Genomic DNA, 17687 nt, shown 5'->3' on the forward strand with positions numbered 1-17687 from the left:
TTTGCCTCAAAGGTATTACAAGACCCAATATCTATTGTGATCGAGAGGTTTATTTCACCATCAATTAGACCCAGAACTTAAAACTTAAACCACAATGCTGACACCATCGAAATTTCTAAAATGTAAGCCCATATCCCTAGCTATCTGGCAGAGCAAGCCATGTTCTCACAGGATCCATGCAAGAGCAGCTAATAGAAGTGCACTTAATATATATCAGTGAAAAAGGCAAAGGAGACAAGAAATAGTTTTTAAATCAATAAATTTATTTTTCTTTTATTATCTCTTATTAGTATTTATGCTGGTTTATCTTTATTAGTTTTAATATTTTCATTATTTCTAAGATGATTTTTGAAAACTGATCTGAATGTGCCAATTCACCTAGCAAGTGACTCCTGCTCAGTGCCCAGGGGAAGGCGAAAAACCTCCAGGAGCTCAGGCCAATCCGCCCTGGAGGAAAATTCCTTCCCGACCCCAAAAGTGGCAGTCAGCACTAGCCTGGGCATGCCATGAGCAAGAGCCATGCGCAAGCGCACCACCCATGCTCCCTCTTCCCCTGCCAGTTCTTGTGCCACGTTCCTTGCTGGCTCCTCCGGAGAAAAACATCATGGAAGTGGGGATGTAATGCCGTCTTTGTGCAGCTCTGGACTGAACTGATGCTTTGGTGAACTGCTTTGAACATTGACTCCAGAAAGTTCAGTTTTCTATTAAATCAACAGAGAAAGCACAAATACGCTCTTTAAAAAGGTTAACCAGTATTTGGGGTACATGGGATTTTGAGTCAGCCACCCATCAAGAAAAATTGGCTAGGAATCTTTTCCTGTCTTTTCTTCCATGATGAGAATATTCATTTATGATGCTTTACACTCCATTTTAAAGAAATATGTTGTGCATCTTATATTACTCGAAACTTGCTTTTGGAGCTGACTGCTTTTTGAACCGTATTCATCCTTTCTTTATCCTTTTTTTTTTAATTGTTATTTTTAACTTTTCCACATAGAACAAAACATTTCACACATTACAATAATTATAATACATTATAATACATTATAATAATGACGTTTGCGTATGGGGGTGGTCTACTGTCAAACTTTCTTTATCCTTTATAAAGTAAACTAACCCCTGCAAGTAAAACTGGTCTTGTCAAATTCTATATTCTTCTGTTTATTGCAGATGAAAATTTACCTTAAAGATCTTTCTCTCTCTCTCTTCAGAAAACAGAAGGATTCCACTTCTTAACCTGAAAATTTCCTTTCAGATCTACAAAGAGGTCATTTATAAAATGATTGTGTAACCCTTTAACCATAAGATATTTCCCGGTGCTTAGTTGCAAGATGCTGTGAAGTGAAGGCAAACCAGGAACCTGTTCTCTTCCAAATAAAAGGACCTACCTTTTAGGGACTTACCAAAATTTTGGAGATGTTCATTGGAAATGCTTCTCACTTTTCCTTTCTTGAAGGAAGATGAGTTCTATACGTTGTATTGGATAGTTTCCTATTAAATGTGCAGAGAAGTCACATATATGCTTTTAAAAGTGGTTAACCACTATTTTTGGTACATAGGATTTTGAACATGCCAATCACCAGGGGAAATTAACCAGACATCTTTTTCCTTTTTCCTCTCTTCCTACGGACTCACCTTTATGATGGGAAAATCCATTTATGATGCTAAACGCTCCATTTCTGAAGAAATATGTTGGCATCTTATATTTACTCCATACGTTTTATTAAAAGCTGATTACTTTCTGAATCATGTTTATGCTTCACAGTAGATTGCTTTATCCCTTTTAAACTAAACTAAACCCTGCAAGTAAAAATGGTCTTGTCAATATGTGTATTCTGCTCTTTATTGCAACTGAAAATTTACCTTAAAGATGTATCGCTCTTTCTTCAGAGAACAGAAGGATCCCATTTCTTCTTAACCTGACATTTTTCTTTCAAATCTACAAAGAGCTCATTTATAAAAAGATGGTGTCACCCTTTAACTGTAATAAATGTTTCCCGGTTCCTAGGTCTTAGTGGCTGTCAAGCGAAGGAAAACCAGGAATCTGTTCTTCTTATCCTAATAAATGGACCTACCTTTTAGGGACTTACCAAAATGATGGAGATGTTTTTTGGAAATGCTTTTCACTTTACCATTCTTGAAGGAAGATGACTTCAGTACCTTGTGTCACGTATTTTAGTGCATATCTGTGCCTTTCTTAACATTGGCAGAAACTTGAACTTTCATCCTTTTCCTGCTCAAACGTTATTTAGAGAGCCAGGCAAAACAGAACACGTAGAACTAGAAATACTACAATGTGCATCACATCTGCGGGATTGTTGTGTTTAAGTCTCTCCAGAGCATGCAACCTTTTGTTCTAGAACTATCTTTTAAATCTCACCTGACAACTTTGCTATAATACTGTGCATTTTAAATGAAACACAACTTTTTTCACCAACTGATATTCTTTAAATCATTTCGCTTCTGTTCTTTGACCTATGCTAATATATGATCCACTGAACCCTATATTCATAGGTGATCCCAATATTAGATAAATAACATGAAAAGTATAAAGCTCATCTCTGTGTAGCTGAGGTCTTTAAATATTATTATTATTATTATTAACAATAAAAGTTCTCACACTTATCTTTTTCTCACCAAATTTAGCTTCAACTCCATACAGTTTGTTTTTGGAGGTCAATAGTTACTTACTCTGTTCCTCTCCATGTGGAGCTGTGAATATTTGCTATAGGCATGGCTGGAGAAACATACAAAAGCAGCATTTATTTTGTATCTTATATACACAATTGTCAACCCGTTCCTGTTTATTAAATGAAGAGCATCCATGTCTGGTGATAACATTTTTAGAGAAGGAATTGACTATGACTTTTTTTAAAACTGAAGAAATTACCTCAGAGTGAAAGAGGAAACCATTTCAGGAGGCAGCCAGAAAAAGTGACCATGTACCTGTTTTCCTTAGCAATCCATGCATCATAAAGACTTTCTTCCAGGTTTCTGAAGTTCATCTATAATGTTTCTTATTCTCCTCTTTTGAAACAGAGTCTTCTGTTAGATTCCTTGCCTTGGACTGAGCTTTTTGATACATATGCATTGCTTAATCTCGTTTTATTAAATCAGGTTTCTGTTAAATTTGCAAAGCCACAAAGATTGTCTTTAAAACATTTAACCACTTTGGATACTTGGACAGTTCAGAATTCCACTTTATTTCTTGGTACAGAAACTACTTCCAAGGACTCACTTCCACCTCATATTAAGCTATGATATTTTAAACGCTTTTGTGAAAAATAAATATGTTTTATACTTCTTACATTGCACTAGACTTTTTGTTCTGGGTTTCTTGCTTAATAAAGTTGAAGCTGACATTCTCTTTATGGTTTTTCAAGCCATGGCATTTCCTGAAAAGAAATATTGTCATGCTATCATCAGCTCATTCTTCTATATCGATGATATTTGAAAACATACCTTCAATTAACCTGAAAGGTGTTACTGATCCATCTTATAAAACAGAGGTGTTTGCAGTTCTTTTTAAATGTGATAATTTCTTTCAAATCTTCAGAGCGATCATTTACAATATGGTGAAATAAAAGGCTAGCCATGAAAAATATTTTCCCATATTTAGTTTGAAGAAGCTATTAAAGAAATGGGGAAAAAATCAACAACAATCCCCTCTTTTAGGGACTTACCAGAAAGTTCATATTTCAGAAGATAACCTTTTCCTTTCAGCTGCAAATACAGACAGACAAATAGAAAGTGTGAAATCAACTCCTTTTAATTTGGAGAGTTCCTTTTCACTTTGTAAAATACAGAATTGAAATGAAAATACAGAATGAAAATACAGAATGTAAAATGAAAAACAGCAAGACTGATTCTCTGCATTTAATTCAACAACGAACAACCAGGAAAAGTTACCAGGTATCTGTTTGGTTTTTTAACATTAGTGACATATTTAAGAAGCTTCTTATATGTTTATGATGATCCTCTATGATGTTTTGTACATACGACTTCCTGAAGGAAAGCAACAAATCATGTTTTTACCTTGAAAAAGCTTTCATGTAGATGATAAGCTTCATTGATATTTGGTGTTCAATTCCTTTGCCCGACGATGGCCTCCATAATGTAATGATGTCAATATTTCTTAGGAGACCTTTGAAATTTGTTTTCTAGAAAAGTTGGATGGTTTTCCTGAGTTGTATTCAAGATATCCTTTTTCCCCTAGACAAGACGGCTGAAGAGTCACCACTGAAAAAGATTGCATCTTTAGAGAATGAATGCACTTAACTTGGAGAATTCCCTTTCAGTCTGCAAAATATCACAGCAACTAACATCTCACAGCTAAAATATCATCCATGTTCTCAGACACTTGATTATAAGTGACCAAATACCTGTTTCCTTTAGCAGCGTATTTCAAATCTTTTTCCTTTTTCCTTCCTTCCTACAGACTCAGCTCCATGATGGGAATATTCATTTAGGATGCTTTACACTCCTTTTTTGAAGCAATACGTTGTGTATCTTATATTACTCCAGATTATTTATTAGGAGCTGATTGCTCTCTTAATTGTGTTTATCCTTTGCAGTAGATTTCTTTCTCCTTTTTAAACTAAGCTAATCCCTGCAAATAAAAATGGTCTGGTCAAATTCCATGTTCTTCTAAGTTTATTGCAGATGAAAATTTACCTGAAAGATGTATCTTTCTCTCTCTCTCTTCATAGAACAGAAGGATCCCACTTCTTCTTAACCTGAAAATTTCCTTTCTGATCTACAAAGAGGTCATTTATAAAAAAGACTGTGTAACCCTTTAACCTTAATAAATATTTCCCAGTGCCAGGCACCAAATGGCTGTCAAGTGAAGAAAAATATGAGAGGTTCTTTTCCCAATAAAGGGACTTACCTCTTGTTAGACTTACCAAAATATTGGAGATGTTCCTTGTAAATCTTGTTCACATTTCTCTTTTTGAGGGAAGGTTTTATACCTCTTTTGGCACATATTTGTGCTTTACTTAACATTGACAAAAACTTGAATGTTCTTTCTCCTAGTTAAATGTTATTTAGAGAGCCAGACAAAACAGAGTATCCGGAACTACAAATACCACAATGTCTGTCACATCTGCTAGGCTGTTATGTTTAAATCTCTCTGGAGTATATCACTTTTTGTTCTAGAACTATGTCTCTTAAATCTCACCTGACCTCCTTGATATAGTATTGTGTAGTTTAAAGAAGCAGAACTTCTTTCCTCTTCCAATTTATTCTTCATATCATTTAGCTTTCGTCCTTCCGTCAATGTTAATATATGGTCCACTGACTTTTCTTTTGTTTCAGTTCACCTGATATTAGATAAATAACATGTGAAATGGAGAGAGCATACAAGTGTAGCTGAGGTCTTTATATCTTGTATTTATTTATTTGCTTCCTTCTCACCTACACATATCAATGATCTTTGAAAACATACCTTGATTTGGAAGGTGTTACTGCTGCATCTTATAAAACAAAGGTGTTTGCAGTTCTTTTTAAATTTGAAAATGTCCTTTTAAATCTGCAGAGAGGTAATTTAGAAAATGGTGAACTAAAATGTTAACCATGGAAAATATTTCCTCATAATCAGGTTGAAGAAGCTGTTAAGAAAGGGGTTAACAAGCACCAAGAACCTGCTCTTTTTCCAGGACCTGCTCTGTAGGGACTTACCAGAAACTCAATACTCACCGGAAATACTCTTTCTCTTCTAGAATATATTTGTTCTTTATTGTGCTTTATATATCATATCCCTTAAGACCATGGGAAATCTCATCCTTTTTCTAGACAAAGGTTATTTGGAGACCCAGGCAACCTAAAAAATAGAGGCTGACAACTGGAGATACCCCCCTCACCTGTTGGCTTCCTTTGCGCCCGTCTCCTTCGGAATCTACAGCTGTTCGTTCTAGAACTGAGCTGCCAGCCTTGCCTTTTGTTCTGCGTGTTTTAGAAGGAGCAGGGCTTCTTTGGTTATTCCACATTGGTTACACCATTTTGCCTCCATCTTCTGAGTAGCGGAGGCACATTAAATAACATCGCATTCCTAGCTTTGGCTATTCTTACCTCCCCAATATCCTTGATTTCAGACAAAGAAAAGAAATATATAGAAGGTTCACTTGGCTAGATGAAGTTTTGATGGGGACATGGATGGTTGGTTTTGGTTGTATGTCCCTCCCCCCATCCCGTCCCCCTTTTTGGTATCTAACACAAATGTACACAGTAGCTTCTCTTATTTTGTGCTGAATCTCCTCCTCTTTTAACAGAAAAGTGGCTCCCAAGAAATGTCAAGTGTCTCCCCTGAAAGCTCCCTTCCTCCTTCCCCTTGCTTTCTACTAAGCTTGGTGCATCACTGAAACCTTTATGAGTGTGTCACAGCAGAAACATCACAAATTTCATCACAATCACGATGTACAAATGGCAAAGTGTAAGGGCTAGGGAGACTAAGCATAAGTTATTTATTTATTTAATTAATATCCTGCCTTTTCCTAATATGGGACCCAAATGGCTTCCAATATGTTAAAACAAAACAGCTAAAACAATATACAGGTTGAGTCTACCATATCTAGAAATCCTAAATATTCCAAAACCCCAAACCTTTTCATGTATGGCTAAGATAAATACACTTTTGCTTTCTAATGACTCAGTAAACAAACTTGTTCATACGCAAATTTATTTGTAATACTGTATCAGAGTACCTCTGGGCTACTTGTGTAGGGTGTATATGAAACATAAGTCGATTTTATGTGTAGACTTTGGTCACATCTCCAAGATAGCTCATTATTTACATATATGCAAATACAGGTGTTCCAGAATCCAAACAAAATCCAAAATTCAAGTCATCCCTGGTCCAAAGCATTTAGGATAAGGGAGACTCAGCCTGTAGAGTACAAAGGTTTAAAAACTGTTAAACAATGAATAGAATTAAAATATTAAATAATTTTTAAAAATTTGACACACTTTTAAAAATATAGCACCCCCATTGAATATGCCTCTGTCTTGATGTGTTAAAAGCTGAAGGTCTGTTTAAATTTTTTTAAAAGTGTTGCTCTGTCAGCAGAAAGAGAGCAGAGAGGGGCCAAGGGAGCAGCTCTTAGGAGGGAGCTCCATGGCTTAGGAGCAGCCACCAAGAAAGCTCTTTGTTGACCAACCATGGAATAATGAGGCCAGACACAGCATTTGTAGTTAAACAAGGGCCATCTTTATTGACCTAAAACCTCATTAAATGTTTGAGATCTGAGCAAATGAAGTGGGAAGGAACCTGGTGCGGGTTTAGCTGAGATCAAAACTGCAGATCAAAACTCAGCCCAAAATGTAGGACATTTAAGAAAAATGGAGGACCATAAAACACTAGATTGGTGATGCTCAACCAGATGTTTTTGACTGCAACTCTCAAAAGTCCCAACCAATGGCCAGGGATTCTCAGAACTGAGATCCAAAACATTTGGAGGAATAAAGGTTGAGAATCACTACATTAGGTGCTCCCTGAACCTGCAGAACTTATACTTTTCCATCTCAAATCTTTTAGATCTGGATCCAGAATAACCACTTAGAATCGAAGTAAAAATAAAGAACAGACAGGACTGGATTGGAGCGCAGCTTTGGTGCATAATAGGATTTATTTATATGCCTGCCAATCACTGGGAATCCGGGCGGCTTACAACAGAGGGGATAATAGACGTGTGTCATTTAAGATGCGTGTGTCATTTAAACAGCATACCTCTAAAGTGACCCGAAGCAGCTTTATTTTGGACTGTCTGTACGGGCCTTTAGTCAGCACAAGACTTGCTCAGTCAGTACTCATATTACTTCTTTCTTCACAATTCTTTGCCTCCAGCTTATTAAAGACATAGGAGGATCAAAATACATTCCAAGGAAAGTTGCTGGAGAAGTCTCTGGAGAAAAGTATAAACTTTAGGTAGGTTCAGCCTAAAGAGCCATTGATGCCACTGTTCTGTATTTTAGAACATTGATATTCGTGCAAGCACTCAGTTATTTTCGCAAGAAGTATATCAGTCACTAGTGTCCACATACATCACAAAGGAACATATACTGTTCTTGTTGTCTGCCTTCAAGTCATTTCCAACTTCTGACAACCATATTGTGTGGTTTTCTTGGCAAAATTTATTTAGAAGAAGTTTACCATTGCCTTCCTGAGGCTGAGAGAGTGTGACTTCATAAACACTACTGGAAAAAATGCATAGGTTGACTATTCGTTCCTATAACCTGAATTCCTTTCAACTTTCTCTATAACTTTCCCCATTCTACATAAGCTGGTGCTTATAGTGAAGCAGAGGGGGGACAGAGGGAGTGGAAGGGACCCTGAATCCACATGACTGTCAGTATCACAAATGCCCTAGCACTGAATGCATCTCATTTTGTACCCAGGGACTAATGTGACTGGGAGATCATTGACAGATTTCCCTATCAATGAAAAGGGATGCACTCACTGTGTTTCAGGAACACAGCACTATGGGTCAGAGGCATCATTGTGTGATAAGTATAGTCAAAGCCACTTTTTTTTCTGGCTGTAATCATGATTTAGAAGCCCCATGTAATAATCTTGTTGGTCTCTAACAAAAAAAACCAGATGTATATACAACTATCTATCTATCTATCTATCTATCTATATACACACACATACATATACTGTACTCAGAGGAATACATGGGGAGCATACTCAAATCCTCTCCCATCTCAACTCATCACTAGTCCAGCTTTGGCACAGCTCCTGGCCTCTTAAGATGCATGTGTCATTTAAATAGCATACCTCCAAAGTGACCTGAAGCAGCTTTATTTTGGCCTGTCTGTTCAGGCCCATGGGCGCTATAAATACCTCCCTATAGGGCGCCCCGTCACATGCTAGGGGTTGGCCGAGGGCGCACCGTCCATATTGGCCTCACCCCTAGCACATGACGGGGCGTCAAAATGGCGGTGCCCTGTACACACGGGTGCTGCCATTTTGACATGATGGACACTTAGCGTCTGCATGGCCCGGCGTGTGCGCCATTGGCGCATTGCGGTGTCACAAACGCGCTGCATTAAGAACCCGCTTTTTAAGGGTTCTTTTTGCTCTGCAGGGAAGCTCCGTGGTCTGGAGACTGTGGCTTCCCCACGGAGCAAACCAGGGTGGCGGGAGACCGCCTTTTTTGGGCAGTCTGTATCCCGCCATAGTCATTTATACAGATGTTGAACAACAATGAGGCTCAGGAGGGAGCCCTGAGGGACTCCATTAATCACTTCTCTTTGGGTTCGGTCAGGCAACCTAGATAGACTCTTTATAGTCTCAGTAACATTGGAAGACCTACCTAACACCTCTCCTGACTTAACTTCCAGTGGTGTCAAACTGGGTTATTTCTGCAGTGTGGATGCAGCCACAGACTGTGAAGGCAATAGTATGCATTGCAGCCGGGCCACAGTGAAGAAATAATAATCCAGTTTGAGACTGCTTCAACTGCCTGGCTCAGTACTCCCAAACTTTGGAATGGCCTATCAAAAGAGATCTGAAATATTAATAATCTTGACAGTTTTAAGAAGGCTGTCAAGACAGATCTCTTCTGACAGGTCTTTCATGATTAACCCACTTGATCTCTTGAATATGGATTGTTGTGTAGAACACCCCAAAAACGACCCATCTCTTCTTCATTTTTTTGATTATTTGTTGTCTGATTGTTCTAATTAATAAAACGGCCAGTTCAATCTTAGGCTGCATCAACAGAAGTATAGTGTCTAGATCAAGAGAAGTAATAGTGTCACTCTATTCAGTTCTGGGCACCACATTCAAAAAGGACATTGAAAAACTGGAGCGTGTCCAAAGGAGGGAGACTAAAATGGTGAAGGGTCAGGAAACCATGCCCTATGAGGAACGACTCAGGGAGCTGGGGATGTTTAGCCTGGAGAAGAGAAGGTTAAGAGATGATATGATAGCCCTGTTTAAATACTTGAAGGGATGTCATATTGAGGAGGGAGCAAGCTTGTTTTCTGCTGCTCCAGAGAATAGGACCCAATGGAGCAATGGATGCAAACTGCATGAAAAGAGATTCCACCTGAACATTAGGAGGAACTTCCTGACAGTAAGGGCTGTTCAACAGTCTAACAAACTCCCTCAGAGGGTAGTAGAGTCTCCTTCTTTGGAGGTCTTTAAACAGAGGCTGGATGGCCATCTATCAATGGGGATGCTTTGATTGTGAGTCCCTGCCTGGCAGAAGGGGGTTGGACTGGATCAGGGCCCTTCTTGGGGTCTCTTCCAACTCTATGATCCCATGTTTCTATAGTTTTATGGTATGGTGGGAGGGAGGGAGGGAGGGAATATTGGGATCTATTTTTATAACTGTAAGCCACATCGACCCAGTGGGGAGGCGGGGTAAAATAAACTTATTTATTTATTTGTTTATTATTTTTATCATTAGGGGATCCTGAGAATTATAGTTTGTTGTGGCACCAGAGCTCTCTGACAGACAAGGCTAAATGTCTCACAAAACTAAAGTTCCCAGAATTCCCTAGCATTGAGTCAGAGCAGTTAAAGCGGTCTAAAACTCGATGATTCCTGCAGTGCGTTTTGGATTCTTAATCTTAACTTTCACTATACAGATATGAACCCGGAAACTCCCCATCCTTTTTCTCTCTCCTCCTCTACTTTTTCCTATCTCTGTGTTGAGGGTCGAAGAACTTTTTCTGGTGCCGCGCGGCCGGCTTTTCCCTCGGTGACCGGAAGGGGCGGGGCGAGTGCTTCAGACGGCGTCTCTTTGCCCTTCAAGATGGCGTCGTCCTCGGGGCACGAATATCGCCCGGCGCCGTTGGCCTCGTTGCCGCCGCAGCTGGACCCGGCCCAGTACGACGTCTCGCCGGAACAGCGCCGCGCCGAGGCCGAGCGCCTGGCCCTCCGCGCCCGCCTGAAGCGCCACTACCTCCTCCAGCTCAACGACCCCCGCCGGACCCAGCTGATCGTGAGTGGTGGGCCTTTTAAGTCCCCGGATGTAGGGGTTTTGGACTCCAACTCCCAGAAGCCATTGCCATCTTGGCCAACGGGCAGGGATTCTGGGAGCTGAAGTCCAAGACACCTGGAGGGCTGTTACGTTACGTGATCCCCAGGCATTTACTCCTCCAGGTATTTTGGACTTCAGCTCCCAGGATGGCTGTCCATTGACCAAGCTGGCAAGGGCTTCTGGGAGTTGGAGTCCAAAATACTTGTTTGGGGATGTCTGGTTTAAAATATTATGCCCAATAGGAGGCAGTACTTGGGCCAGGCACGTCCTGCATTTCAGCCAGGAGGAATTCCCAAATGTCCTCCATTTTGAGCAGGACAAAGAAGCAGGAGTTCAGTTTTATGTAAGTGCTTTTTAGCTTTTATTTGGGAATTGTCCCCATTTTTCTTGAAGGTCCTGCATTTTTTGTGGTGCCTAGTCCTCCTTTGCAGTGAGGAGGACATCTGGTCAGCCTGCCAGTGGCGGGTGGGAGTGACACCGCAAGTAAATAAATAAACCATATGAAGTGAATGTATATTTGCATTAGTGTTTTGAGCTTTTTATTTGGTCATGTCTTACGTTTCTCTTGAAGGTCCTCCAATTTGCAGTGCCTCGTCCTCCTCCCTGGTGGTCATTGGGACCCCTGGACTTTCAGGGTCCTTAGTCCTCCTCTGGGCCTTCAGGCCAAACTACAAATCCCAGGACTCCCCGAGAGACAGCCAGAGCCCTTGCAGGGGAGCCAGAGGGCTGTCAGTCAGCCTAGTGGTGCTACAGGGAACCAGTTAGGGGGCCCTTCAGTCTCCCAAAACTGAGGAGAGATGGGGGATGCGGGGTTTGGGTTCCTGAAAAAGAGAGACAAGTGAGTGAGATGAGTGGGTTTTGTGTCCTGGAATAAAACCAGACATCCTCCTTTTCCAGGATGAGTCCTACATTTCAGCCTTGTGTCCAAGAGGAATTTCAAAACGTCCTGTTTTGAGCAGGACTATGAAGCCTGCGTTTGCTTTTATAGGAGTGCTTTGAACTTTGATTTGGTAATATCCCCCATTCTTTCTTGAATGCCTTACATTTCAGGCTCCTTGGTCAGAGAGTCCTTCTCTGGTGCTTCTGGCCAAACTACAAATCCCAGGACTCCACAGGAGGCAATCAGGGCCATTGCAGGGGAGCCAGAGGACTATAAATTGGTCTAGATGTGCCTATGGGGCTCTCATGGTATAGGAAGGGAGGGCTGCAGAAAGCAATTGGGACAAGTTAGGGAGGCCTTCAGTCTCCTGAAACTGAGACAAACCTGAAGAGAGACGTTGGGGAGAGGAAGGAGGATTAGTGTTCCTGAGAGAGACAAAGAGAGAGATTAGCAGCTAGAGTGAGTGGAGTTTGTGTCCTGGAATAAGAGAGTTGGGACCAAGTATGTCCTCCTTTCCCAGGACAACATCCTCCATTTCAACCTTCTGTCTAGGAGGACAATGTCCTCCATTTGGAGCATCACTAAGATACATGAATTTACATTTCTGTGAATGTTCTTAGCTTCTAAGTGATCGTGTCGTCCATTTGTCTTGAATGCCCTACATTTTGCAATGCCTGGTTCTCCTTTGTGAGCAGGACATCTGGTCACCCTGCTTCCGAGGGCCCTCTCTAGCCACAGGCTGAGAAATAGTAGTTTTCAAAGAAGGAGCCCTGTTAATCTCTGGAAGCCAAAAAAGGAGGAAAGGGCAGGGGAGTAGCAACATTTTGCAGACTGAGGTTACAGGGATATAAACCTGCTTCTTCAGATGCAGCACTGCATCCAAATAAGTGGAGTTGTACCCACGAAAGCTCATGCTAAAGTAAAAACCAGGCCTGGCTACATCCCCCCCCCCTTTCCACCTTTGTCTTTTCTTTTTAGGCTGAAATGGTGTAATTGAGGGGAAGAGATTGTACAAGATCTGGTTGCATTGCTCACCATCACCACCACCTTTTTCACATGTCTTTAAAGCATAAAATATATGCAAGTATCAGTGTGAGATTAAGTCGTTTATTCTGGTTGCATTTGTTACCGCTTAGGTTGTGTTTGCTATAATGTACAGTTGGGAAATGCTTGCTCTTCTCTTTCTTTGCTTTAGGATGACCCTGCCATGACTCGCTGGACTTATGCCCGAACACACAATATCTATCCCAATTTCCGTCCCACACCCAAAACTTCCCTGATGGGTGCTCTTTTTGGTTTAGGACCCATTTTTTTCTGGTGGTATGTCATCAAAAAGGAAAGGGTAAGACTAAGTACTGTATAACTATACAATTTTAAGTAATTATTTGTTGTTGTTGTTAACTGCCATCCAGTTGACTTCTACTTATGGCGACCGCCAGAATGAAAGCCTTGGGTCCAAAAAGCACTGCAGCAATAACCAAGTTTGAGATCACTTTAACTGCCCTGGCTCAGTGCTAGAGAATTCTGGGAAGTGTAGTTTTGTGAGACATTTAGCCTTCTCTTTCAGAGAGTTCTGGCACCACAAGAAACTATAATCCCTAGGATTCCCTAGCACTGAGCCAGGTCAGTTAAACTGTTCTCAAACTGGCTTATTTCTGCACTGTGTTTTGGACCTTAGTCTCCCTGTCATCTGCAATCCTGCTCAGGTCTTACAGACTCAGGGCCAGAAGAAGAAGAAGAAGAAGAAGTAGTAGTAGTAGTAGAAGAAGAAGAAGAACAAGAAGATCCAGGCAAGGTACAAATGTTTGGTTATTACCTTTAAAGCCCTACATATCTTAGGTCTAGTTTACCTGCTGGATTGCCTTCTCCCATATAATCTACTAAGTATGTTCAGGTCCTCTGGGAGACATTTACTCCAGTCAGCCAGTTGGCAACTGTCAGTCAGGGGACATTTTCTTCTGCCGTCCCCAGACTGGAATGAGCTGCTGGAAGACATTTGACAGCTGAATATGCTCTCCAAATTTAAAACAGTATTAAAGACAGTATTAAAGTCTCTTCCAATGGGTTTATACAGATAATCTTAAATTGTGAATTAAGATATTATATTTTAAGTGTAGAGTGTTTTAACTGTTACATGTTTTAATTAATGTATTTTATTGATATTGTTAACCGTTGATTTGTTGTTGATCCCTGCCTCAATCCATGGGGAGAGGTGGGTAAGAAATCAGCATCATCATCTTTACACTTCAGGATCTTATCTACGTCCTTTGTAGTTGCCCTTCCAAGTTCTAGTCTCCAGATTTCTTGACTGCAGTCTCCATTCTGATTAATGACTGAACCAAGGTGTGGAAGATCTTGAACTATTTTCATGTCTTCATTGTCTACTTTAAAGCCATATACGTCATCAGTGGTTATTTTTTCCCCTCACTCTGCTGCAGCACAACCTGCCTTTGCACTTTCTTCCTTGACCTTCTCGAATAATGGTTCCAAGTTTTTCCTATTTTCAGTTAATGGTATCGTGTTATTTGCATAACTTACTGTAAATTGTTAATAAATAACTTTAAAGCAGGTGATGAAGACATTGAAAGAGGATTATCCATGCCATTGTATTTCCCATTTCTATGTATGATTGTGAAAGCTGAATTCTCCCCAGAAGCCAAGATGACTAAACTGGACTGTCATACTTTGGCCATATCATGAGAAGGCACAACTCACTAGAAAAGACAATAATGCTTGGTAAGTCAGAAGGCAGGAGGAAAAGAGGAAGACCACATTCCAGATGAATGAACTCAATCAAGGAAGCCACAGTCTTCAGTCTTAAAGACCCGGATAGGGCAATCGATGATAGGGTGACTAGGAGGTCTCTCATTCATGGGATTGCCATAAGTAGAAGTTGACTTGACCACAGTTAACAACAGGTTATTGTAAATTGCCCTTGTATTTGGTTTTGGTTTTTTTTTTAAATTGCAGGATGGTATAAATTATTTTAAACCTGTTCTGTGAGCTTCTTCCAAAATAACAATTGCAGTCTTATCTTGGTTATAACTGACATGAACTATTGTAATTGCAGCATTCATTATTTTTTCAGATTAATTTTTAATGCTTTTGTTCCTCTGCAGGATTATAAAGAGAAGCTCATACAGGAAGGCAAGTATGAGCGACCATTTCGTATTGCCTATTAAGCCCCAACAACTGTGTGGCGAAAATGCTGCTGCTCTGCTTACTCTCTCTAAGAACTGTTCTTCTTTCAAAATAAATCTTATTGATTTGAAACTGGTTAATAGTCCTTGTCTTTCAAGAGTAGCACCTATAATGCTGTTGGCTTTGATGGTGAGACATATAACATTTAAGTTAAAAATGTTTTACTGCCATCTGGGTTCTGAGACATTAGAATACTCTCACAAATTATTGACAGGAGGGGAGATGGGAAGGAAAAGACAAAGGATAAAGAGAAACAAATGAGAGCTCAGTCTCTTCATGCAAACAAGGGATAGTAACAAAAACAATTGTTTCAGGTCCTCAGAAATTAACATGGTAAAATTTGGGGACTTTTTATTCATTTTAATTTATTTATTTAAAGTATTTATACCCCACTCTCAGAGCTAACTTTGATGCAAAATGTCTTTAGGGTTTCATGTTGTCTTGTAAATAAGCATATAGAAATAAATGTAAGAGTCCTAGTATTGCTGTCTTGTTTTTTGCTGCCTTGTTAGATGATTTCATTGCTTCTCCTATATAAGGACTACCTTCATTTTCACTTGCCAAGAACTTAACAGTGCAGACTACACTGAAGAATGTACTTGAAATCTCAGCATTTTGATGTCACTAAATTTATGGAAGGATTTTGAGAACAGGTGAAAGGATAATTTAGTTCTCGCCTCTTTTTAAGTTGCCTTTGTTCAAAAGAAGGCACAGAATTACAAAACCTTTCATTTTCACCTTACTAATGTGTCAGATTCTCTGTCTAATGCAGCCCTCGGGGGTTTTGTGACCTCCAGGGGGGCAAAGATACTTTTTGTTTTTTTGCCCAAAACTGTTTTGCTCCAGAATACCCTAAATACATTCTAGGGGATGTAGAAAGCATATCCACCATGTTTGAAGCCCCCCCCCCTCCAAGTGTCAAAAACAATTTTTGCAAAATATTTCCAATATTTTTCAAAATGTCTGTTAGGGACTGTGGGGTGCCTACCATCACATTCTGTGATAGGGCAGGAGAGGCCTTTTATGAAACCTCAAACATGGTGAAAATGTCCATATACTGCCTAGAACCATTTGAGGGCAATTTGATTATTTATTTATATTGCAGGAGCAGCTGAGGCCAAATATCTCCTAGGAAGCTAATGATCCCCACTCCAAACCTTCCATAGTTCCCACCCCTTATCTATGGAAGAATATGTGAAGATTTCAAAATATCTGTTTCTAATTTATGTGCTTGCTGTTTGTTACTTAATGATTCCTGATTTCAACAAGACTTTAGCATTTGTATCTTAGATTCTGACCATTGTCTATAGACAGACACTACCACCTTCATTTACTTCAGCCACTTGATGAAACATGTTGAAGGAGAAGCCTGTGAGACTACTCTTGATAACACCCTCCATGGCCCTGGAAGAAACAGCTGTTCTATGGCTTAATATTCTCTTCCTGGACAAGAACTCAGTTCTTCTCCCTTGAATGAGAATAATTATCTGTACAAGGAGAGTTGGCATTTTTCTGGGTAGGTGGATTGGATACTGGTATTTTTCTGGGTAGGTGGATTGGATACGGATGTACTACTGGAAACTGGTTTAGGGAGACTATTCAGCTTCTTGACATTGTGTGCTATGAAGTACCATGGGGCTCCGTTCTGGCTCCTTATGATTCTATGATTCTATTCTATGATTCTACATAAAATAATTGAGTTAGTTGATCATTCATGAATTAGGGCATCTAATGTCTGTTCATCCACCTCAGATGGGGCAGTAGCAGTACTGAGCTTCTGCCTGATTTTACTACTGGAAAGTGGTACTCTAAGGAATACTGCCCCTAAAGAAGTTAACCCAGCACCTAACCCATAATATTTTTGTCATAAGATAAATTCCAAATGTTTTAATATGTTGTTTCTAATTATTGGGTGGGGGGGGGGGATTATTGGCTGTGCCTCAATTGCTGAATGCTCTTTCCAGTGAAACTCTTTGGGTACCTACCTGGTTGAATTTCCAGCACAAGGTCATTTCTTATCTTTCTTGACCTAAAATCATGTTGATAGTACTAGCTAGAGTAGACCTACTGAGTCGATGGTATTTGCATAAGTGAGTTAGCATTCAGCAACTGATTCAGTGAGACTAGTGCAGCTGAGAATAACAATTAGATTTAGACTTTTACTTTTAATATTTGATGAAGTCAGTTTTATGGTAATTTGATCTAATGTTTATTTTAAATATTCAATTAAAAAGTATATTTTTGTGTTTCTAAAGCTGCAATTATCAAGGAGGATACATATCTTTAAACCAATAATTAAGCAGCATTAATATGACTATTCAACTTGCCCAGGTTAAAGAGCACCAGTTGGAAATGTAACACCCGGAACACATTCAGCCTCATCTGAATTCATAAAATCTGCAGGATAGGGCCTGGTTAATACTTGGATGGGAGACCACCAGCAATCCACATATGGGGTAGGGATGAGCAACTACTGGGGGCCGGGGGCCAATTTCTCCCTGAACTCCTGTGAGCCACACCCAGAGCAAGCCCAATACCATATTTCCTTTGCAGTCCCTCAAAATGGTGGCAGCATATGGTGTTGTATTTTCTGTCCCCATTCCGAGATTCTGTATGAA

At 40.0% G+C, this 17687-nt stretch overlaps 1 protein-coding gene and 1 long non-coding RNA gene across 2 annotated transcripts; one reads left to right on the forward strand and one right to left on the reverse strand.

The window, feature by feature from the left end:
- Nucleotides 1–260: 260 nt before the first annotated feature.
- Nucleotides 261–5500, reverse strand: LOC121920931. The gene is made up of 6 exons (XR_006101803.1): nucleotides 5447–5500; nucleotides 5180–5321; nucleotides 4383–4609; nucleotides 4036–4239; nucleotides 3684–3723; nucleotides 261–3395 (listed from the first exon to the last, which is right to left on the reverse strand). It is a non-coding gene; the product is annotated as an uncharacterized LOC121920931 (long non-coding RNA).
- A 5199-nt stretch (nucleotides 5501–10699) lies between these two features.
- On the forward strand, nucleotides 10700–15141 carry NDUFB4 (NADH:ubiquinone oxidoreductase subunit B4). Its single transcript, XM_042448909.1, has 3 exons — nucleotides 10700–10949; nucleotides 13064–13210; nucleotides 14988–15141. The coding sequence occupies exons 1-3, from the start codon at nucleotides 10761–10763 to the stop codon at nucleotides 15048–15050; spliced, it is 399 nt and encodes a 132-aa protein (XP_042304843.1). The 5' UTR covers nucleotides 10700–10760; the 3' UTR covers nucleotides 15051–15141.
- Nucleotides 15142–17687: the final 2546 nt, after the last annotated feature.

Source organism: Sceloporus undulatus, chromosome 2 (genome assembly GCF_019175285.1).
Source record: "Sceloporus undulatus isolate JIND9_A2432 ecotype Alabama chromosome 2, SceUnd_v1.1, whole genome shotgun sequence".
Lineage (NCBI taxonomy): Eukaryota > Metazoa > Chordata > Lepidosauria > Squamata > Phrynosomatidae > Sceloporus > Sceloporus undulatus.

What these genes read in the sequence shown, in the direction of transcription:
- NDUFB4 (XM_042448909.1), top strand. Translation starts at nt 10,761, where the DNA reads ATGGCGTCGTCCTCGGGGCACGAATATCGCCCGGCGCCGTTGGCCTCG. An exon ending in CCCGCCGGACCCAGCTGATC is followed by an intron (nt 10,950 to 13,063) that starts GTGAGTGGTGGG and finishes TCTTTGCTTTAG; the next exon opens with GATGACCCTGCCATGACTCG. An exon ending in ATGTCATCAAAAAGGAAAGG is followed by an intron (nt 13,211 to 14,987) that starts GTAAGACTAAGT and finishes GTTCCTCTGCAG; the next exon opens with GATTATAAAGAGAAGCTCAT.